General features: G+C 41.7%; 2 protein-coding genes across 2 annotated transcripts in view; both read left to right on the forward strand.

The window, feature by feature from the left end:
- The window catches only part of LOC107565848 (protein PRRC1-like), a 13,787-nt gene extending 4,117 nt beyond the window's left edge, over positions 1-9,670 (forward strand). Inside the window, exons 4-10 of the mRNA XM_016251136.1 lie at positions 811-1,104; positions 1,735-1,877; positions 3,052-3,154; positions 5,994-6,157; positions 6,306-6,409; positions 7,231-7,333; positions 8,436-9,670. Of these exons, the coding sequence (XP_016106622.1) occupies positions 811-1,104; positions 1,735-1,877; positions 3,052-3,154; positions 5,994-6,157; positions 6,306-6,409; positions 7,231-7,333; positions 8,436-8,645 (1,121 nt within the window). The 3' untranslated portion in view covers positions 8,646-9,670. The remainder of the gene's footprint in view (positions 1-810; positions 1,105-1,734; positions 1,878-3,051; positions 3,155-5,993; positions 6,158-6,305; positions 6,410-7,230; positions 7,334-8,435) is intronic.
- Positions 9,671-11,513: 1,843 nt separating this feature from the next.
- On the forward strand, positions 11,514-15,434 carry LOC107565842 (protein PRRC1-like). The gene is made up of 4 exons (XM_016251130.1): positions 11,514-11,594; positions 12,066-12,169; positions 12,991-13,093; positions 14,200-15,434. The coding sequence occupies exons 1-4, from the start codon at positions 11,514-11,516 to the stop codon at positions 14,407-14,409; spliced, it is 498 nt and encodes a 165-aa protein (XP_016106616.1). The 3' UTR covers positions 14,410-15,434.
- The last annotated feature ends 2,329 nt before the right edge of the window (positions 15,435-17,763 follow it).

The following is a 17,763-nucleotide window of genomic DNA, read 5'->3' on the forward strand; positions in this document are numbered from 1 at the left end:
CACACACACACACACAGACACACACGCACAGACACACACGCACAGACACACACGCACACAGACACACGCACACACATACAGACAGACGCACACGCACAGACGCGCGCGCACGCACGCACAGACGCGCGCGCACGCACGCACAGACGCGCGCGCACGCACGCACAGACGCGCGCGCACGCACAGACACGCACACACGCGCACATACGCGCACAGACGCGCACAGACACACACACACGCGCACATACCCGCACAGACACACGCGCACAGACATACAGATGCACACACACGCACAGACATACAGATGCACACACACACACGCACAGACATTCAGATGCACACACACACACGCAACACACACACACGCATACAGACACTTACAGACGCACAGACACACACACACATACGCTTACAGACACACATGCATGTACACATACACACACACGCACAGACACACACGCACAGACACACACGCACACAGACACACGCACACACATACAGACAGACGCACACGCACAGACAGACACACACGCACAGACAGACATACAGATGCACACACGCACACACATACGCATACAGACACACACACATACAGACACTTACAGACACACACGCATACAGACGACAACACGCATGTACACATACAGACACACACACACACTTACAGACACACACACAAAATTGGGTATGCTGTCTACCCTGCCTCAGGTGTATCGTTGTGTAATATGATGGTGAAGGTCATTCATGAAAGTGCCCAGTCTCGTGTCTGTTGGCCCTGTATCAGTGGTTCATGTGTGCTCTTCTCGTGTTCAGGTGTCTCCGGTCCTCAGACTCTCTCCAGCTCCCCCGGTGTCTCTGCTTTTGCCCCGGGAGGGTTTTCCAGCCCTGTTCCTCCAGTGGCTTTGACCTCCACGCTGCCGCCCATCCAGTCATCTGCTCCTCCTCTCTCTCTGAGCGGCCCGTACGCTAGCCCCGCTGCCCCCCCGATGGGCCCGCCCACCACTGGCTTCTCTGTGAGTGCAGGATATGACATCACCCGTGGCCACGCGGGCCGCACCCCTCAGACGCCACTCATGCCCAGTTTCTCCAGCGCCTCACCCATGCCAGGTCTGAAGCTCTCCATCATCTTCAGCTAGAACTACAACCTTCTGTCATCTGGTCACTACAACCACAAACAGATCGGCGTGTGTGAAATTGACTTCCGAAGCGTTTCATGTTCTTTGATAGAAATGAACTTTTACATTTAAAAATTGATTTCCAAGGGCATTTTTACCTAATCAAATGTCAAATTCTTACATCTAATCACATTCAGCTCGAAGACACTGTTGGCTGTTGCCAATCAAATTAATCCAGTATCAACAAGACCCATCTTTGCACTGCAGAAGTGGCACAGAAACTGCATCTGAGGTGGCATTTGGGTGTATTTACATTTGAAACTAAAACCACAACAGGTCTGCAAGTCCCTGTCATAATGAGTTAGTGAATCATTCATTCAAATGATTCGTTCAAAATATCCGATTCATTCAGGAGTGAAGCAAGTGACCCTTTTTAAAATGGGTCATTCAGTTGATTTGTTCAAAAACATGGATTCATTCAGTCACAAAAGCCTAATATGGAGATGGTTTTGGCGTGTTTTGTGCAAAATGAATAACTTCAAGCATGTGGTTGCCTACAAGGGGATGATGGGTCATCACTGGCAGCAGTATCCTATCATTCAGATTCATTGTGTTTCTGCAGGGATCGTCAGCAATCCCATGATGCAGCAGCCGGTGTCCGGAGGGATAGACGTCAGCTCGCCCATCACGTTTCCTGAGGACTCTGACGACCCCAGAGGGACTCCAGACAGCAGCTCACCTGGAGGATTATGGGGCTTCATCAAGGTACTGGACACTACTGTTCATTTCCTCAATGAAAACTATAATGAAAAATGTTCGTCAACAAAGTTTTTTCCCCTGACGAAAACGCTAATAAGGTCATGAAACGATAACTGAGACTAAAAGAGCATGCGATATCGTTGACGAAAAAAGGCGAGACTAAAATGTAGTTAAAAGAACAAAAACTTTACAAAAAACTTTTTTATTTTTGTTGAAAAAAGTGGAGCCAAAACATTTCAGACTGCTGTACAAGACTCTATTATGCGAGCGTTCATGTTTGTGAATGTTAAACGGATACGTTACTCTGCCCGGTTCTTTGCTTTCTGCAATCTGGCAACCATTCACACGCACTCTCTCTCTCTCTGCGGCGGCGCCGTGATCTGAAACACTGACATGCAGTACTGTACGAGTAAGCTGGAGTTCAGCGATCTGCGTTTGAATGAAAGGGTCCTTCAGCAGTCTGTGTTCTGTCAGGGATCTCCACTGTATTGTTTGCTGATTGTAACATTACTTACACAACCTCTGTGCAGCAATACGTGTTTTTGCTGTTGTTTTTAAAGAGAAACATTAATGCAATTTGGAATTATTGAAATTACTCTTAGGAGTTTCTCTGTTATAATATTTGAGAGTAGGTTTTTGTTACAGCAGTTTTCATAACGTAGACAGGGCGAGGGTATATCTGAAGTCTGGTGTTTATCTAGCCTCTAATTGATGTCCTGCTATAAATCTGTACACTTACGTTAGGTGAGGTAAAATAAACCATGCACACAAGTCAATATTCTGTTGACTTGTGCTTATTGGTGAAAGAGCAACTTCTGATGAAATGTAAAAATACATTTCCCTAATGATAATATGGAAAATATTTATCTATTTATATATATATTACCATTTTAACCATTATACAGTAAGACGGAAATATGACGAAAATGTGTAAGTTTCCACTGACTAAATCTAGACTAAAGTTCTCAGACATTTAATCGACTGAAACTTGACTAAAACTAAAACAGGACAAGTTGACTAAATATGATAAAAACTAAAAGTTAAATTTGAGACAAGACTGAGACTAAATTCAAAATAGCTGACAAAATGAACACTACTGGACGCACGTTTACAGTGTAAGGCCACGACTGTATGCTGTTGTTTCCGTGCACATCCTGATGCACTTGTGTTGTGATCTCAGGGTGTAGCCGGGAACCCCATGGTCAAGACCGTCCTGGATAAAACCAAACACTCTGTGGAGTCCATGATAACCACACTGGACCCTGGGATGGCACCGTACATCAGTGAGTGTGTGTGTCTGTGTGAGTACATGTGTTTCTACACTGATGGGGACTTAAACCTGAATACACACCAACTCATGGTGAGGACCTAAATTGAGGTCCCCATGGCTACAGAAGCTTATAAATCATACAGAATTTAGTTTTTTTGAGATTGTAAAAATGCAGAAAGTCTCCTGTGAGGGGTAGGTTTAGGTGTAGGGTTGGTGTAGGGCAATAGAATATACGGTCTGTACAGTATAAAAACCATTACGCCTATGGAGAGTCCCCAGACGTGTGTGTGTGTGTGTGTGTGTGTGTGTCCAGCAGTATGGAACATTTCACTGCTTCTGTGCAAGTTTGTTTAAATTTAGTTTGTTCATTGCTGCAGCTTCCATTTTGATTTCTTTTCACTTTTTTATTTTACTCTCTTTATCCACAAACCTGCCCATCACCGCACCTCGTCACATGATGATTCAAACAATATGAAACTGCTAGTTGTATGTAGGGCTGCACGATTAATCGAATACGATTGTCATTGCACATTTTGTTAGTAAAGCCGGTTCTGTAATCAGCAGGAAATCATCATCACGTGCTTTCAGATGGAGCAGCATTTACTACAGAGCCGTAGTTCACTGACAAGTTACGCAAAAAAATTACAGACGATATTATTGTGTGATTATGAAATCGAAGAAATTGTTTGTGATAATGACAGCTGCTTGCGTACCTTCTCAGTGAACTACGGCTAAATGCTGCTCTTATTTGAAAGCGTGTGAAAGCACCACATTTAATAACATGTTTTACTCCAAACTCACTTCATAACATCAGTCGCAGTGTTTGAAATAAACCCTTCTGTGAGATGATGTGGCTTCTTACACAGAATAAGGCACGCAACATATTTCATAGTATTTAAGCAGTGATAAAGGCATTGCATTATAAATATACTTTATTTTAATGAATATTATAATAAGAACTCAGATAAACCGTATATTGCCGTAGTTGTAGGGCTGGACGATATGGCCAAAATTTATATCATGATATATTTCTTAATTTCGGTCGATACGATATAATTACGATATATCGATATGAACACTATTAAAAAAGCCTCATAAAAACGGCCAAGAACGCCACAACAGATGTCTGTACCTACAAACTTATGAAAAATTAATTTGCCAACTCTATCAAACCTACTCCTATAAAACTATATAATATTTTAGGAAATAAATATTGGTATTCAGGCTTCATACAATCAAGAAATGTGAAATCACTGTCAAATAAATCTCAGACTCTCCTTATTAATATTAATATTTTTTACTTCAAACTATAGGCTAACATACCAGTCAAAGTTTTTGAACAGTAAGATTTTTCATGTTGAAACCTACTCCTATAAAACTATATAATATTTTAGGAAAAAAATGTTCACCTTTTATTGGTATTCAGGCTTCATACAAACAAGAAATGTGAAATCACTGTCAAATAAATCTCAGACTCTCCTTATTAATATTAATATTTTTTACTTCAAACTATAGGCTAACATACCAGTCAACAGTTTTTGAACAGTAAGATTTTTCATGTTTTTTAAAGAATTATCTTCTGCTCCCCAAGCCTGCATTTATTTGATCCAAAGTACAGCAAAAACAGTAACATTTTGAAATAATTTTACTATTTAAAATAACTTATAATTTATTCCTGTGATTTCAGAGCAGAGCTTTAGAAGAACAGCATTTATCTGAAATAGAAATCTTTTGTAACATTATAAATGTGTCCACACAGATTGATCAAATCAGTCATTTGAAAACAGCGTGAGTGATTCAGCTGTACGCGTCTTCTCTCTTTGACTTTCTCTTCAAACGGCTTCACATCGGCGCATCATGTCTGCGCTACAAGAGCCGCTGCACGCTGAGATACAAGACTTTCACTCACGTTTCGGGACAGTTGACAATAGTCACTTGCCTAATCGGGTCATTGTTGCATCGTCAGAAAATTTTATTATTCATTAACCAGGTAAACGATTATGAAACATGCTCCGAGTTGCTTCAGAAAACAAAAAAAGAGCAACAACAAAAGCATGTTGCTGGAAATGGGTTTATTATTGAAAATGCAAACTGCTTGTCTGCCAGCAGGAGGCGCTGTGAGAGCGGTGGAACTAACGGGTTCTCCAGTAACGGCTGTAAACAGCAGCTCCGCTCATGAACGCTACTTTATCAGATAAACATGCCATCTAAACTATTCTGAAGACAGTCGGTTCCCTTCAGAGATACATTCATATAAAACACCCGCGACGCGTTTTGATTTTGAAACGTGCAGTGCTCATGTTTATTCAACGAAGTCAAACGCCACAAATACATCAATGTATGGGAAACACTGGTAATGTATATCGAAATATCGGAAATGTGTTTAAAAATCATATCACCGTTATTGAAAAAAATTATATCGCGATACATATTGATATTGAATTATTGTCCAGCCCTACATAGTCGTGTGTTTATTAGTCACGTTGAATCAATGAAAGCAGTTGAATCTTCTGTTTATTCAGCTGCAGCGATTGCCATTTTCTGGGTTTCTTCTGCGAGGCGTATTTGGAGTTTCAGCGAGAGAGCGCCCTCTGGCCTTTGGATGGAGATTTACTGCTGATCACAGAACCGTGCTTCACTGAGAGATACGCACGACAATCACAGCTTCTGTCGAATCGTGATCGCGATTCCATTTCAATTTATCGTGCAGCCCTAGTTGTATGTGTCAGATGCATCGCTAAAGCTGCTCCGTTTCCATGGTTCATTACCTGTGCTGAGGAATCTGTAATCGTACTGTACCGAACCGTTACTCTGTTCATGTGATTTATGTCATTAAATGGTGTCTGTGTCAGAGTCTGGAGGAGATGTGGACATCGTTGTGACGTCAGATAAGGAGGTGAAGGTGTCAGCGGTGCGGGATGCGTTTCAGGAGGTGTTTGGTTTGGCCATGGTGACGGGAGAGGCCGGTCAGTCCAACATCGCCCCGCAGCCGGTGGGATACGCCGCAGGGGTCAAGGTGAGCACACTTCTGCTTCATGTGGAGAGTCATGACAAGAAACCATTTCACAACTGTGATATTACAGGAAACACTGACTCATGTGACTTCAAACCATATGAATTCATCTGAAGCTTGTGTGTGTGTGTGTGTGTGTGTGTGTGTGTAGGGAGCTCAGGAGCGCATTGACAGTCTGCGTCGTTCTGCTGTCATTCATGAGAAGCAGCCCGTGGTCTCGGTGGAAAACTTCATCGCAGAACTCTTCCCAGACAAGTAAGAACGCTTCACCCACAGCTCTAAAGCGTCTCTGTGGATGTGGATAAGTCCCATCCATCCGACTGGACCTGAATCTGGGTCAGAACTTTTCCATTAATGGACAATATTTTTTTTTCAAAATTTGTACCTTTGTAAGGGCAGTTTTTATAATTATCTTATTAAACGTATGTGTTGTCTTTTGTCATATTCTTGTTATAGTAATAACTTCAGTTAATCAGAATACTATAGACTGAGGCGTCACAATACGAGGCGATCGCAGACTGAATTCCACAATTCTGCACTTTTGCAAATGTGGTTATCCTGGACCGATCACTTCAATCGATCAGAATACTATATACTGTTACCAATCAACTGTTATTATCGTCAACAAAAGCCATCTTTAACTGCAAAGGAGGACCTCCGGAATCATTGATCAGTTAGTTGATTGCTTTTTACTCTTTAGATCTCATTAGACTTCATATTGGTTATCTTAATAGCATGAAAAACAAAATAGTTATTCAAACTGGGATTAACTTGTATAAGAAAGCGAGCGAAGAACGTTCCCCATCACTGAAGCAGACTTCAATCACTATCACAAAAATCCCGTTATCTTCACTGAAGCTGTCTACACTGCACAATTAATCTCACATCATATCTGCACCTTGTTGTTCATAATGAGAGAATTTGCGAGAGTGTGGGATTCAGTCAGTGATGCCTGGTTTTGCTAATGAAGCAGATGTTCCTGGAAGAGCTTCATGTTGAGCTCTGAAGACACTCGTGAGATTTATCATGTCATAATAGGAGAAACTGAGTGTCCTTGTGCATGCTCTCTCCGTCAGGTGGTTTGACATCGGCTGTCTGATCTTGGATGATCCAGGAATCGGGATTCACATTGAGATGTTCACTCAGGCTACACCTGTGGCCCTGGAGCACATACAGCAGGTAACACTGCATCAGGTCTGAGTAGCTGTTTAGAGTGATGCCCGTCACGGGTGGCTGAGCGCGTTTTCACACCTGGCTTATTTAGAGGGTTGATCCTCTGCCATTTTCTGCATATTCTCCCTCAGTTCAGTTTGTTTGGGCACACGTGAACACAGCAACCAGAATACTCAATCTGAGCTCGCCTGAACAAGGTGGTCTCGGTCCGATGGATACCGAGCTCTGGAGAAGTTTGCTTGTGCTGAGAAATCAGCAGCATGGTCATTAGGGAGTTCTTTTGAGGTTTCCATGATGCTGCTTTCCAGTGGAGAATCAAGGAGAAGCACTACTTGCAATCAGCTACCTTAAATATCTTTGTTGATGGTTGGTTGCACCTGTGTTTGCAGTGTAAGGTTCATTGAGTCGGCCAAATCAATTCTGTGTTGTGATCAGTGAGCGAAAGGTATTCAAGGAATACCTTGTATTTGACTACAGGTATTCAAACCAACAAAGGGTGCCCAAACTTTGGCACAGCCTGTTTTTCACATTCTGTTTTATTTCATACATCTCAGTACTGCTACACCAAGAATTTTTGTAGGAATAACGTCACATTATCCAGCTTTTCTTATTAAGATAGAGCAGATTATCATGCAGCCCCAGAGGGGTGCCCAAACTTTTTCATAAAACTGTATGTATGTGTGTGTGTGTGTGTGTGTGATATATATAATGTATGTTCTTTTTTTTGTTTTTTAATACATGTGCATGTAACGACTACAGATAAAGCCATAACTTGTCAATCCATCTTGATAGATGAAGTTTTGAGGAACAGGGACTGCAGATGCATTATAGCCAACTCTGGCACATGGTCCCTGTTAAATAAATGGCCAATGAGAGGACCGTTTTAATCACATGTGACTGGCATAAACACATTTCGGTAAGCTTTGAAATGTTGCCTAGTGAAAGCGAACCGAACCAAGAGGAGAATGCAACATTGTAACCGTTTAAGTCCCTGATCAGAATGAAGAAAAGTGCTACACTAACAGCTAAAGAGCACCGAACTCCCATTAAAGCGGTGCATGTTTATTGCTGTCATACTAACACGCTGGTGTGTGATGTTCTCCCGCAGGCGCAGGCACTGACTCCTCCAGACTATAACCTGCGCTGGTCCGGTCTGCTGGTGACGGTCGGGGAGGTTCTGGAGAGAAGCGTGCCCAACGTCAGCCGCACAGACTGGCACCAGGCCTTCACTGGCATGTCCCGCCGGCAGATGATCTACTCCGCCGCCAAGGCTCTGGCTGGCATGTACAAACAGCGCTTGCCCTCCAGGACAGTGTGAGCGTCTTACGCCGTCACGTGACACAGACCACAGCTTCCCAGAATCACACGGGAATCCACATCTCATCCACAGATGTCCTGTGTTCTCAGTGACGTCCCATAACAAGACTGAGCCCACTCTAAACGCCAAAAGAAAAGTTAGATCGACTGAGTTTCTGCATCAGGTCTGAATTAAACCAGTTACAGGGCAGAATAACTAATATCTAACTTTTAAATTATTGATTGAATTGAATATTGTGTCCTTGATGTAATTTGAGTTTGATTGATATTAGTAATTGACAGCATCCCAGTCTTTATGATGGAAATTGGTGGAAATGAAAGCACGTCTGCATCTGAAGTCCTACAGCAGGACTGTCTCTGCACAACTCTTTACAATGATCAGATCTCACCAAGGAAAAGATGATTCTCAGATTTATAATGCTTGTGTTTATATTTACAATCAAATACTTTGACTTGCAGGTTAAGTTGAATCGTTGAAAGTCATATCAATATTGTGAATATATGTAATTTTGATGTTACGGTTTTGGATCTAATTTTATAGTGTTTTCTTTTCAGCCTAATCATCAAACATTGTTACAATATTGTGATTGTCTGCATGTCCGTTTCTTTCACAACTCAGTCCATGTTAGTCAGCGTTTACGGCGGTCAGATAAATCAGATCGCCAGCTCTGCTGCATATATAAACAAACCTGTTACTGTAGATGTTGTTACGTAAAACAATCTTCCATCAATATTGTCTGAAATACGGCAGATGGGTGTTAGCGATGATGTGCAGCTGGATCTTTGGCTCAGAGTGACACAGGACTGATAAACGCCTGAGCATGACCTCTGAGTGACGTGGTGTAGCACATGAAAACTGCGCTGTGTTTGCGCTCTCGTGGACCGAAAGAGTTGATTACAAATCTAGAACCGCCTGTCTTTATATGTTTGTTATATTTCTCCAAAACAACTGTGGATGATTTTATTCCATAGCATTTTACAATTGTGCCTTCAACCAGCAGATGAGTAAAATCTTTTTGTAAAGCATCATGTTCTTCTGTTGTGTTTTTGATGTATATTCAGTGCCTATAGGAAATACCATCAGTCATGTTCACTTTTTTCTTTTGATATAAGTCAAATTTAAAGCATATTTAAATGGAATTTTGTTTCCAAAGTTTTGTTGAAGGTGAGGTGTGTAATTCTTTGGATTGTAAAAACACTATCCCAGTTTAATATGCAGAGACCATTGTGGGTTAATTCCCCCACAAGCTCTGTGGTGCATTGACCTGTTGGTTTTAGTGGTCTGCGCTGTGAGTTTGGGGTGGAATGGATGTCAAATCAATGGAAGATGCAGTTTAGGAACCACAGCTGGTGAATGAGGATAAGATGCTCTTTTGTTTTTGATAAAGCTGTAGAGAATGACTTCTCACCACCTTGGAGCAGCCTGGAAGCATATGCTACTACATTCTCACCGCTTTACATTTCCTGCGTTAATGCAGCTCCTAAGCCGATGTTACTGGTATCTGTTTGCACTCTGAAGGGCTGACTGAAATCCGGAGGTCTAAGTATGGGAGTTTTTTTTGCAGGGCTTCCTTTAGATTCTCAAATGAATGACACTCCTGAGACCGTACCCACAAGGCATCCTTTTTATGGCAAGAAGAGGCGTTGCATGCTCAGAAAAGTTAGCTACGAAGTGGTAATACCAACAAACCAAGCCAAGGAATGGCTGGACTTCCTTCACATTCTTGGGAGTTGGGAAGTTATAGACCAGTGTTTCTCAACTGGTGGGTCGTGGAGTTTACAGTCAAAGAAACAACATCAACAATAAAAAACATAATTCTAATTGTTTTTCTGATTCGAGACTTTTATTTTGAAAGACTTGTGTGACAGCTGTTAACACTTTTGTCAGAAGCAGTTTAAGTAAAGAGCGGCAGAGAAAAACGCGCTGTCCCGATTCAGTATCTGTGGACAGATGAGATGTTGCCAGGCTTGAGGTCAGTGTCATTATTCTATCGTTATTTTCATAACTTGTTACGAAATAAAAAGTCTCTCACCTCAGAAAAGCAAACTATCCTGTCCTGTCAGACCTTATGTGCTTGTAGCAAGTTCTCTTCAATTGCATGAGCAAATGCGGCGGCGCACGCTGTATATCACTTCACAGCATTTTACAATTGTGCCTTCAACCAGCAGATGAGTAAAATCTTTTTGTAAAGCATCATGTTCTTCTGTTGTGTTTTTGATGTATATTCAGTGCCTATAGGAAATACCATCAGTCATGTTCACTTTTTTCTTTTGATATAAGTCAAATTTAAAGCATATTTAAATGGAATTTTGTTTCCAAAGTTTTGTTGAAGGTGAGGTGTGTAATTCTTTGGATTGTAAAAACACTATCCCAGTTTAATATGCAGAGACCATTGTGGGTTAATTCCCCCACAAGCTCTGTGGTGCATTGACCTGTTGGTTTTAGTGGTCTGCGCTGTGAGTTTGGGGTGGAATGGATGTCAAATCAATGGAAGATGCAGTTTAGGAACCACAGCTGGTGAATGAGGATAAGATGCTCTTTTGTTTTTGATAAAGCTGTAGAGAATGACTTCTCACCACCTTGGAGCAGCCTGGAAGCATATGCTACTACATTCTCACCGCTTTACATTTCCTGCGTTAATGCAGCTCCTAAGCCGATGTTACTGGTATCTGTTTGCACTCTGAAGGGCTGACTGAAATCCGGAGGTCTAAGTATGGGAGTTTTTTTTGCAGGGCTTCCTTTAGATTCTTAAATGAATGACACTCCTGAGACCGTACCCACAAGGCATCCTTTTTATGGCAAGAAGAGGCGTTGCATGCTCAGAAAAGTTAGCTACGAAGTGGTAATACCAACAAACCAAGCCAAGGAATGGCTGGACTTCCTTCACATTCTTGGGAGTTGGGAAGTTATAGACCAGTGTTTCTCAACTGGTGGGTCGTGGAGTTTACAGTCAAAGAAACAACATCAACAATAAAAAACATAATTCTAATTGTTTTTCTGATGCGAGACTTTTATTTTGAAAGACGTGCGACAGCTGTTAACACTTTTGTCAGATGCAGTTTAAGTAAAGAGCGGCAGAGAAAAACACGCTGTCCCGATTCAGTATCTGTGGACAGATGAGATGTTGCCAGGCTTGAGGTCAGTGTCATTATTCTATCGTTATTTTCATAACTTGTTACGAAATAAAAAGTCTCTCACCTCAGAAAAGCAAACTATCCTGTCCTGTCAGACCTTATGTGCTTGTAGCAAGTTCTCTTCAATTGCATGAGCAAATGCGGCGGCGCACGCTGTATATCACTTCACTAATAAAGCGCAAAAGAAACTATGAGCATGCAATGTGTGAAATAAAAATAAAACTGACTTCAAACCATATGAATTCATCTGAAGCTTGTGTGTGTGTGTGTGTGTGTGTGTGTGTAGGGAGCTCAGGAGCGCATTGACAGTCTGCGTCGTTCTGCTGTCATTCATGAGAAGCAGCCCGTGGTCTCGGTGGAAAACTTCATCGCAGAACTCTTCCCAGACAAGTAAGAACGCTTCACCCACAGCTCTAAAGCGTCTCTGTGGATGTGGATAAGTCCCATCCATCCGACTGGACCTGAATCTGGGTCAGAACTTTTCCATTAATGGACAATATTTTTTTTTCAAAATTTGTACCTTTGTAAGGGCAGTTTTTATAATTATCTTATTAAACGTATGTGTTGTCTTTTGTCATATTCTTGTTATAGTAATAACTTCAGTTAATCAGAATACTATAGACTGAGGCGTCACAATACGAGGCGATCGCAGACTGAATTCCACAATTCTGCACTTTTGCAAATGTGGTTATCCTGGACCGATCACTTCAATCGATCAGAATACTATATACTGTTACCAATCAACTGTTATTATCGTCAACAAAAGCCATCTTTAACTGCAAAGGAGGACCTCCGGAATCATTGATCAGTTAGTTGATTGCTTTTTACTCTTTAGATCTCATTAGACTTCATATTGGTTATCTTAATAGCATGAAAAACAAAATAGTTATTCAAACTGGGATTAACTTGTATAAGAAAGCGAGCGAAGAACGTTCCCCATCACTGAAGCAGACTTCAATCACTATCACAAAAATCCCGTTATCTTCACTGAAGCTGTCTACACTGCACAATTAATCTCACATCATATCTGCACCTTGTTGTTCATAATGAGAGAATTTGCGAGAGTGTGGGATTCAGTCAGTGATGCCTGGTTTTGCTAATGAAGCAGATGTTCCTGGAAGAGCTTCATGTTGAGCTCTGAAGACACTCGTGAGATTTATCATGTCATAATAGGAGAAACTGAGTGTCCTTGTGCATGCTCTCTCCGTCAGGTGGTTTGACATCGGCTGTCTGATCTTGGATGATCCAGGAATCGGGATTCACATTGAGATGTTCACTCAGGCTACACCTGTGGCCCTGGAGCACATACAGCAGGTAACACTGCATCAGGTCTGAGTAGCTGTTTAGAGTGATGCCCGTCACGGGTGGCTGAGCGCGTTTTCACACCTGGCTTATTTAGAGGGTTGATCCTCTGCCATTTTCTGCATATTCTCCCTCAGTTCAGTTTGTTTGGGCACACGTGAACACAGCAACCAGAATACTCAATCTGAGCTCGCCTGAACAAGGTGGTCTCGGTCCGATGGATACCGAGCTCTGGAGAAGTTTGCTTGTGCTGAGAAATCAGCAGCATGGTCATTAGGGAGTTCTTTTGAGGTTTCCATGATGCTGCTTTCCAGTGGAGAATCAAGGAGAAGCACTACTTGCAATCAGCTACCTTAAATATCTTTGTTGATGGTTGGTTGCACCTGTGTTTGCAGTGTAAGGTTCATTGAGTCGGCCAAATCAATTCTGTGTTGTGATCAGTGAGCGAAAGGTATTCAAGGAATACCTTGTATTTGACTACAGGTATTCAAACCAACAAAGGGTGCCCAAACTTTGGCACAGCCTGTTTTTCACATTCTGTTTTATTTCATACATCTCAGTACTGCTACACCAAGAATTTTTGTAGGAATAACGTCACATTATCCAGCTTTTCTTATTAAGATAGAGCAGATTATCATGCAGCCCCAGAGGGGTGCCCAAACTTTTTCATAAAACTGTATGTATGTATGTGTGTGTGTGTGTGTGTGTGATATATATAATGTATGTTCTTTTTTTTGTTTTTTAATACATGTGCATGTAACGACTACAGATAAAGCCATAACTTGTCAATCCATCTTGATAGATGAAGTTTTGAGGAACAGGGACTGCAGATGCATTATAGCCAACTCTGGCACATGGTCCCTGTTAAATAAATGGCCAATGAGAGGACCGTTTTAATCACATGTGACTGGCATAAACACATTTCGGTAAGCTTTGAAATGTTGCCTAGTGAAAGCGAACCGAACCAAGAGGAGAATGCAACATTGTAACCGTTTAAGTCCCTGATCAGAATGAAGAAAAGTGCTACACTAACAGCTAAAGAGCACCGAACTCCCATTAAAGCGGTGCATGTTTATTGCTGTCATACTAACACGCTGGTGTGTGATGTTCTCTCGCAGGCGCAGGCACTGACTCCACCAGACTATAACCTGCGCTGGTCCGGTCTGCTGGTGACGGTCGGGGAGGTTCTGGAGAGAAGCGTGCCCAACGTCAGCCGCACAGACTGGCACCAGGCCTTCACTGGCATGTCCCGCCGGCAGATGATCTACTCCGCCGCCAAGGCTCTGGCTGGCATGTACAAACAGCGCTTGCCCTCCAGGACAGTGTGAGCGTCTTACGCCGTCACGTGACACAGACCACAGCTTCCCAGAATCACACGGGAATCCACATCTCATCCACAGATGTCCTGTGTTCTCAGTGACGTCCCATAACAAGACTGAGCCCACTCTAAACGCCAAAAGAAAAGTTAGATCGACTGAGTTTCTGCATCAGGTCTGAATTAAACCAGTTACAGGGCAGAATAACTAATATCTAACTTTTAAATTATTGATTGAATTGAATATTGTGTCCTTGATGTAATTTGAGTTTGATTGATATTAGTAATTGACAGCATCCCAGTCTTTATGATGGAAATTGGTGGAAATGAAAGCACGTCTGCATCTGAAGTCCTACAGCAGGACTGTCTCTGCACAACTCTTTACAATGATCAGATCTCACCAAGGAAAAGATGATTCTCAGATTTATAATGCTTGTGTTTATATTTACAATCAAATACTTTGACTTGCAGGTTAAGTTGAATCGTTGAAAGTCATATCAATATTGTGAATATATGTAATTTTGATGTTACGGTTTTGGATCTAATTTTATAGTGTTTTCTTTTCAGCCTAATCATCAAACATTGTTACAATATTGTGATTGTCTGCATGTCCGTTTCTTTCACAACTCAGTCCATGTTAGTCAGCGTTTACGGCGGTCAGATAAATCAGATCGCCAGCTCTGCTGCATATATAAACAAACCTGTTACTGTAGATGTTGTTACGTAAAACAATCTTCCATCAATATTGTCTGAAATACGGCAGATGGGTGTTAGCGATGATGTGCAGCTGGATCTTTGGCTCAGAGTGACACAGGACTGATAAACGCCTGAGCATGACCTCTGAGTGACGTGGTGTAGCACATGAAAACTGCGCTGTGTTTGCGCTCTCGTGGACCGAAAGAGTTGATTACAAATCTAGAACCGCCTGTCTTTATATGTTTGTTATATTTCTCCAAAACAACTGTGGATGATTTTATTCCATAGCATTTTACAATTGTGCCTTCAACCAGCAGATGAGTAAAATCTTTTTGTAAAGCATCATGTTCTTCTGTTGTGTTTTTGATGTATATTCAGTGCCTATAGGAAATACCATCAGTCATGTTCACTTTTTTCTTTTGATATAAGTCAAATTTAAAGCATATTTAAATGGAATTTTGTTTCCAAAGTTTTGTTGAAGGTGAGGTGTGTAATTCTTTGGATTGTAAAAACACTATCCCAGTTTAATATGCAGAGACCATTGTGGGTTAATTCCCCCACAAGCTCTGTGGTGCATTGACCTGTTGGTTTTAGTGGTCTGCGCTGTGAGTTTGGGGTGGAATGGATGTCAAATCAATGGAAGATGCAGTTTAGGAACCACAGCTGGTGAATGAGGATAAGATGCTCTTTTGTTTTTGATAAAGCTGTAGAGAATGACTTCTCACCACCTTGGAGCAGCCTGGAAGCATATGCTACTACATTCTCACCGCTTTACATTTCCTGCGTTAATGCAGCTCCTAAGCCGATGTTACTGGTATCTGTTTGCACTCTGAAGGGCTGACTGAAATCCGGAGGTCTAAGTATGGGAGTTTTTTTTGCAGGGCTTCCTTTAGATTCTCAAATGAATGACACTCCTGAGACCGTACCCACAAGGCATCCTTTTTATGGCAAGAAGAGGCGTTGCATGCTCAGAAAAGTTAGCTACGAAGTGGTAATACCAACAAACCAAGCCAAGGAATGGCTGGACTTCCTTCACATTCTTGGGAGTTGGGAAGTTATAGACCAGTGTTTCTCAACTGGTGGGTCGTGGAGTTTACAGTCAAAGAAACAACATCAACAATAAAAAACATAATTCTAATTGTTTTTCTGATTCGAGACTTTTATTTTGAAAGACTTGTGTGACAGCTGTTAACACTTTTGTCAGAAGCAGTTTAAGTAAAGAGCGGCAGAGAAAAACACGCTGTCCCGATTCAGTATCTGTGGACAGATGAGATGTTGCCAGGCTTGAGGTCAGTGTCATTATTCTATCGTTATTTTCATAACTTGTTACGAAATAAAAAGTCTCTCACCTCAGAAAAGCAAACTATCCTGTCCTGTCAGACCTTATGTGCTTGTAGCAAGTTCTCTTCAATTGCATGAGCAAATGCGGCGGCGCACGCTGTATATCACTTCACTAATAAAGCGCAAAAGAAACTATGAGCATGCAATGTGTGAAATAAAAATAAAACATCATTAAATCATATAACTGGTACTTTGTGTGTTAGCTGGGAAGGATTTGCATGAAGGTATGATATTCATTCTATTCAGGAGCAGTTTCCATGTAACGACTCATGTTATTCACCATGTTAACTGTTGTTTCCATAACCCAAAAATGCCATGCTATTTTCACTTTGTGTTATTTTGTACATGTTTAAATGACTGTGGTGGTTCTTACCAACCTAATTGTATTGACAAACTAGTTTGGGACTAGTTTTGGGACTAGCCTTACCTCATAGGCTGTTTATTAATCAATATGAGTCATATACTTACAATTTATGTGTGTTAAGTACAGGGGGACGGTGCTTGTGTTTGTACGGCAACAATTTTTTTGTGAAATAAGTTTGTTTTTGTTTTTTTTAAACAAATTTTATATATATATATATTTCCTAACAAAGTGGGTCACGGCTTGATGACCATGGGAAAATGTGGGTCCCATAGCCAAACCAGTTGAGAACCACTGTTATAGACCATGGGTGGCCAACATCGGTCCTGGAGAGCCACAATCCTGCAGGATCAAAACTCGCCTACCTGTAGCTTTCTAGTAATACGTAGACCTTGATTATCTTGTTCAGGTGTGATTGATCAGGGTTGGAGCTAAACTCGTCAACCCCGTTATAGACCTTAGAGCAGGGGTGCCCAACCCTGCTTCTGGCGATCGACTGTCCTGCAAAGTTCAGCTCCAACCCTGATCAAACACACCTGAAGCAACTAATTAGGGTCTTCAGGATCACTTAAAAATTAAAGGCAGGTGTCTTTGATTAGAGTTGGAGCTAAACTTTGCAGGACAGTCGATCGCCAGGAGCAGGGTTGGGCACCCCTGCCTTAGAGCAAGGATCCTCAAATTTGGTCCACGAGATCCACTTTCCTGCAGAGTTTAGCTCTAACCCTAATCAAACACACCTGCGCATGCTAATCAATGCCTTCAGGATCATTAGAAAATCACAGGTAGATGAGTTTGCTCAGGGGTTGAGCTAAACTCTGCAGCGCATTGGTCCCTCCAGGGCAAGATTTGAGGAACCCTACCTTAGAGGATTTAGTCTTTACTGTTCCTTTTGAGATTACATGATATGACCCAGGAAGGAAAGGGACTTTTTGTTTTAACAGGTTGCATTTTTTCAAGTTCAAATTTAGA

Source organism: Sinocyclocheilus grahami, unplaced genomic scaffold (genome assembly GCF_001515645.1).
Source record: "Sinocyclocheilus grahami isolate Dianchi unplaced genomic scaffold, SAMN03320097.WGS_v1.1 scaffold1031.1, whole genome shotgun sequence".
Taxonomy (NCBI): domain Eukaryota; kingdom Metazoa; phylum Chordata; class Actinopteri; order Cypriniformes; family Cyprinidae; genus Sinocyclocheilus; species Sinocyclocheilus grahami.

Bases quoted from the DNA above. Each gene is read 5' to 3' on its own strand.
- LOC107565842 (XM_016251130.1), top strand. From the start codon at position 11,514: ATGGCTGGACTTCCTTCACATTCTTGGGAGTTGGGAAGTTATAGACCA. The intron at 11,595-12,065 runs GTCAAAGAAACA...GTGTGTGTGTAG, and splicing joins GGTGGGTCGTGGAGTTTACA to GGAGCTCAGGAGCGCATTGA. The intron at 12,170-12,990 runs GTAAGAACGCTT...TCTCTCCGTCAG, and splicing joins GCAGAACTCTTCCCAGACAA to GTGGTTTGACATCGGCTGTC.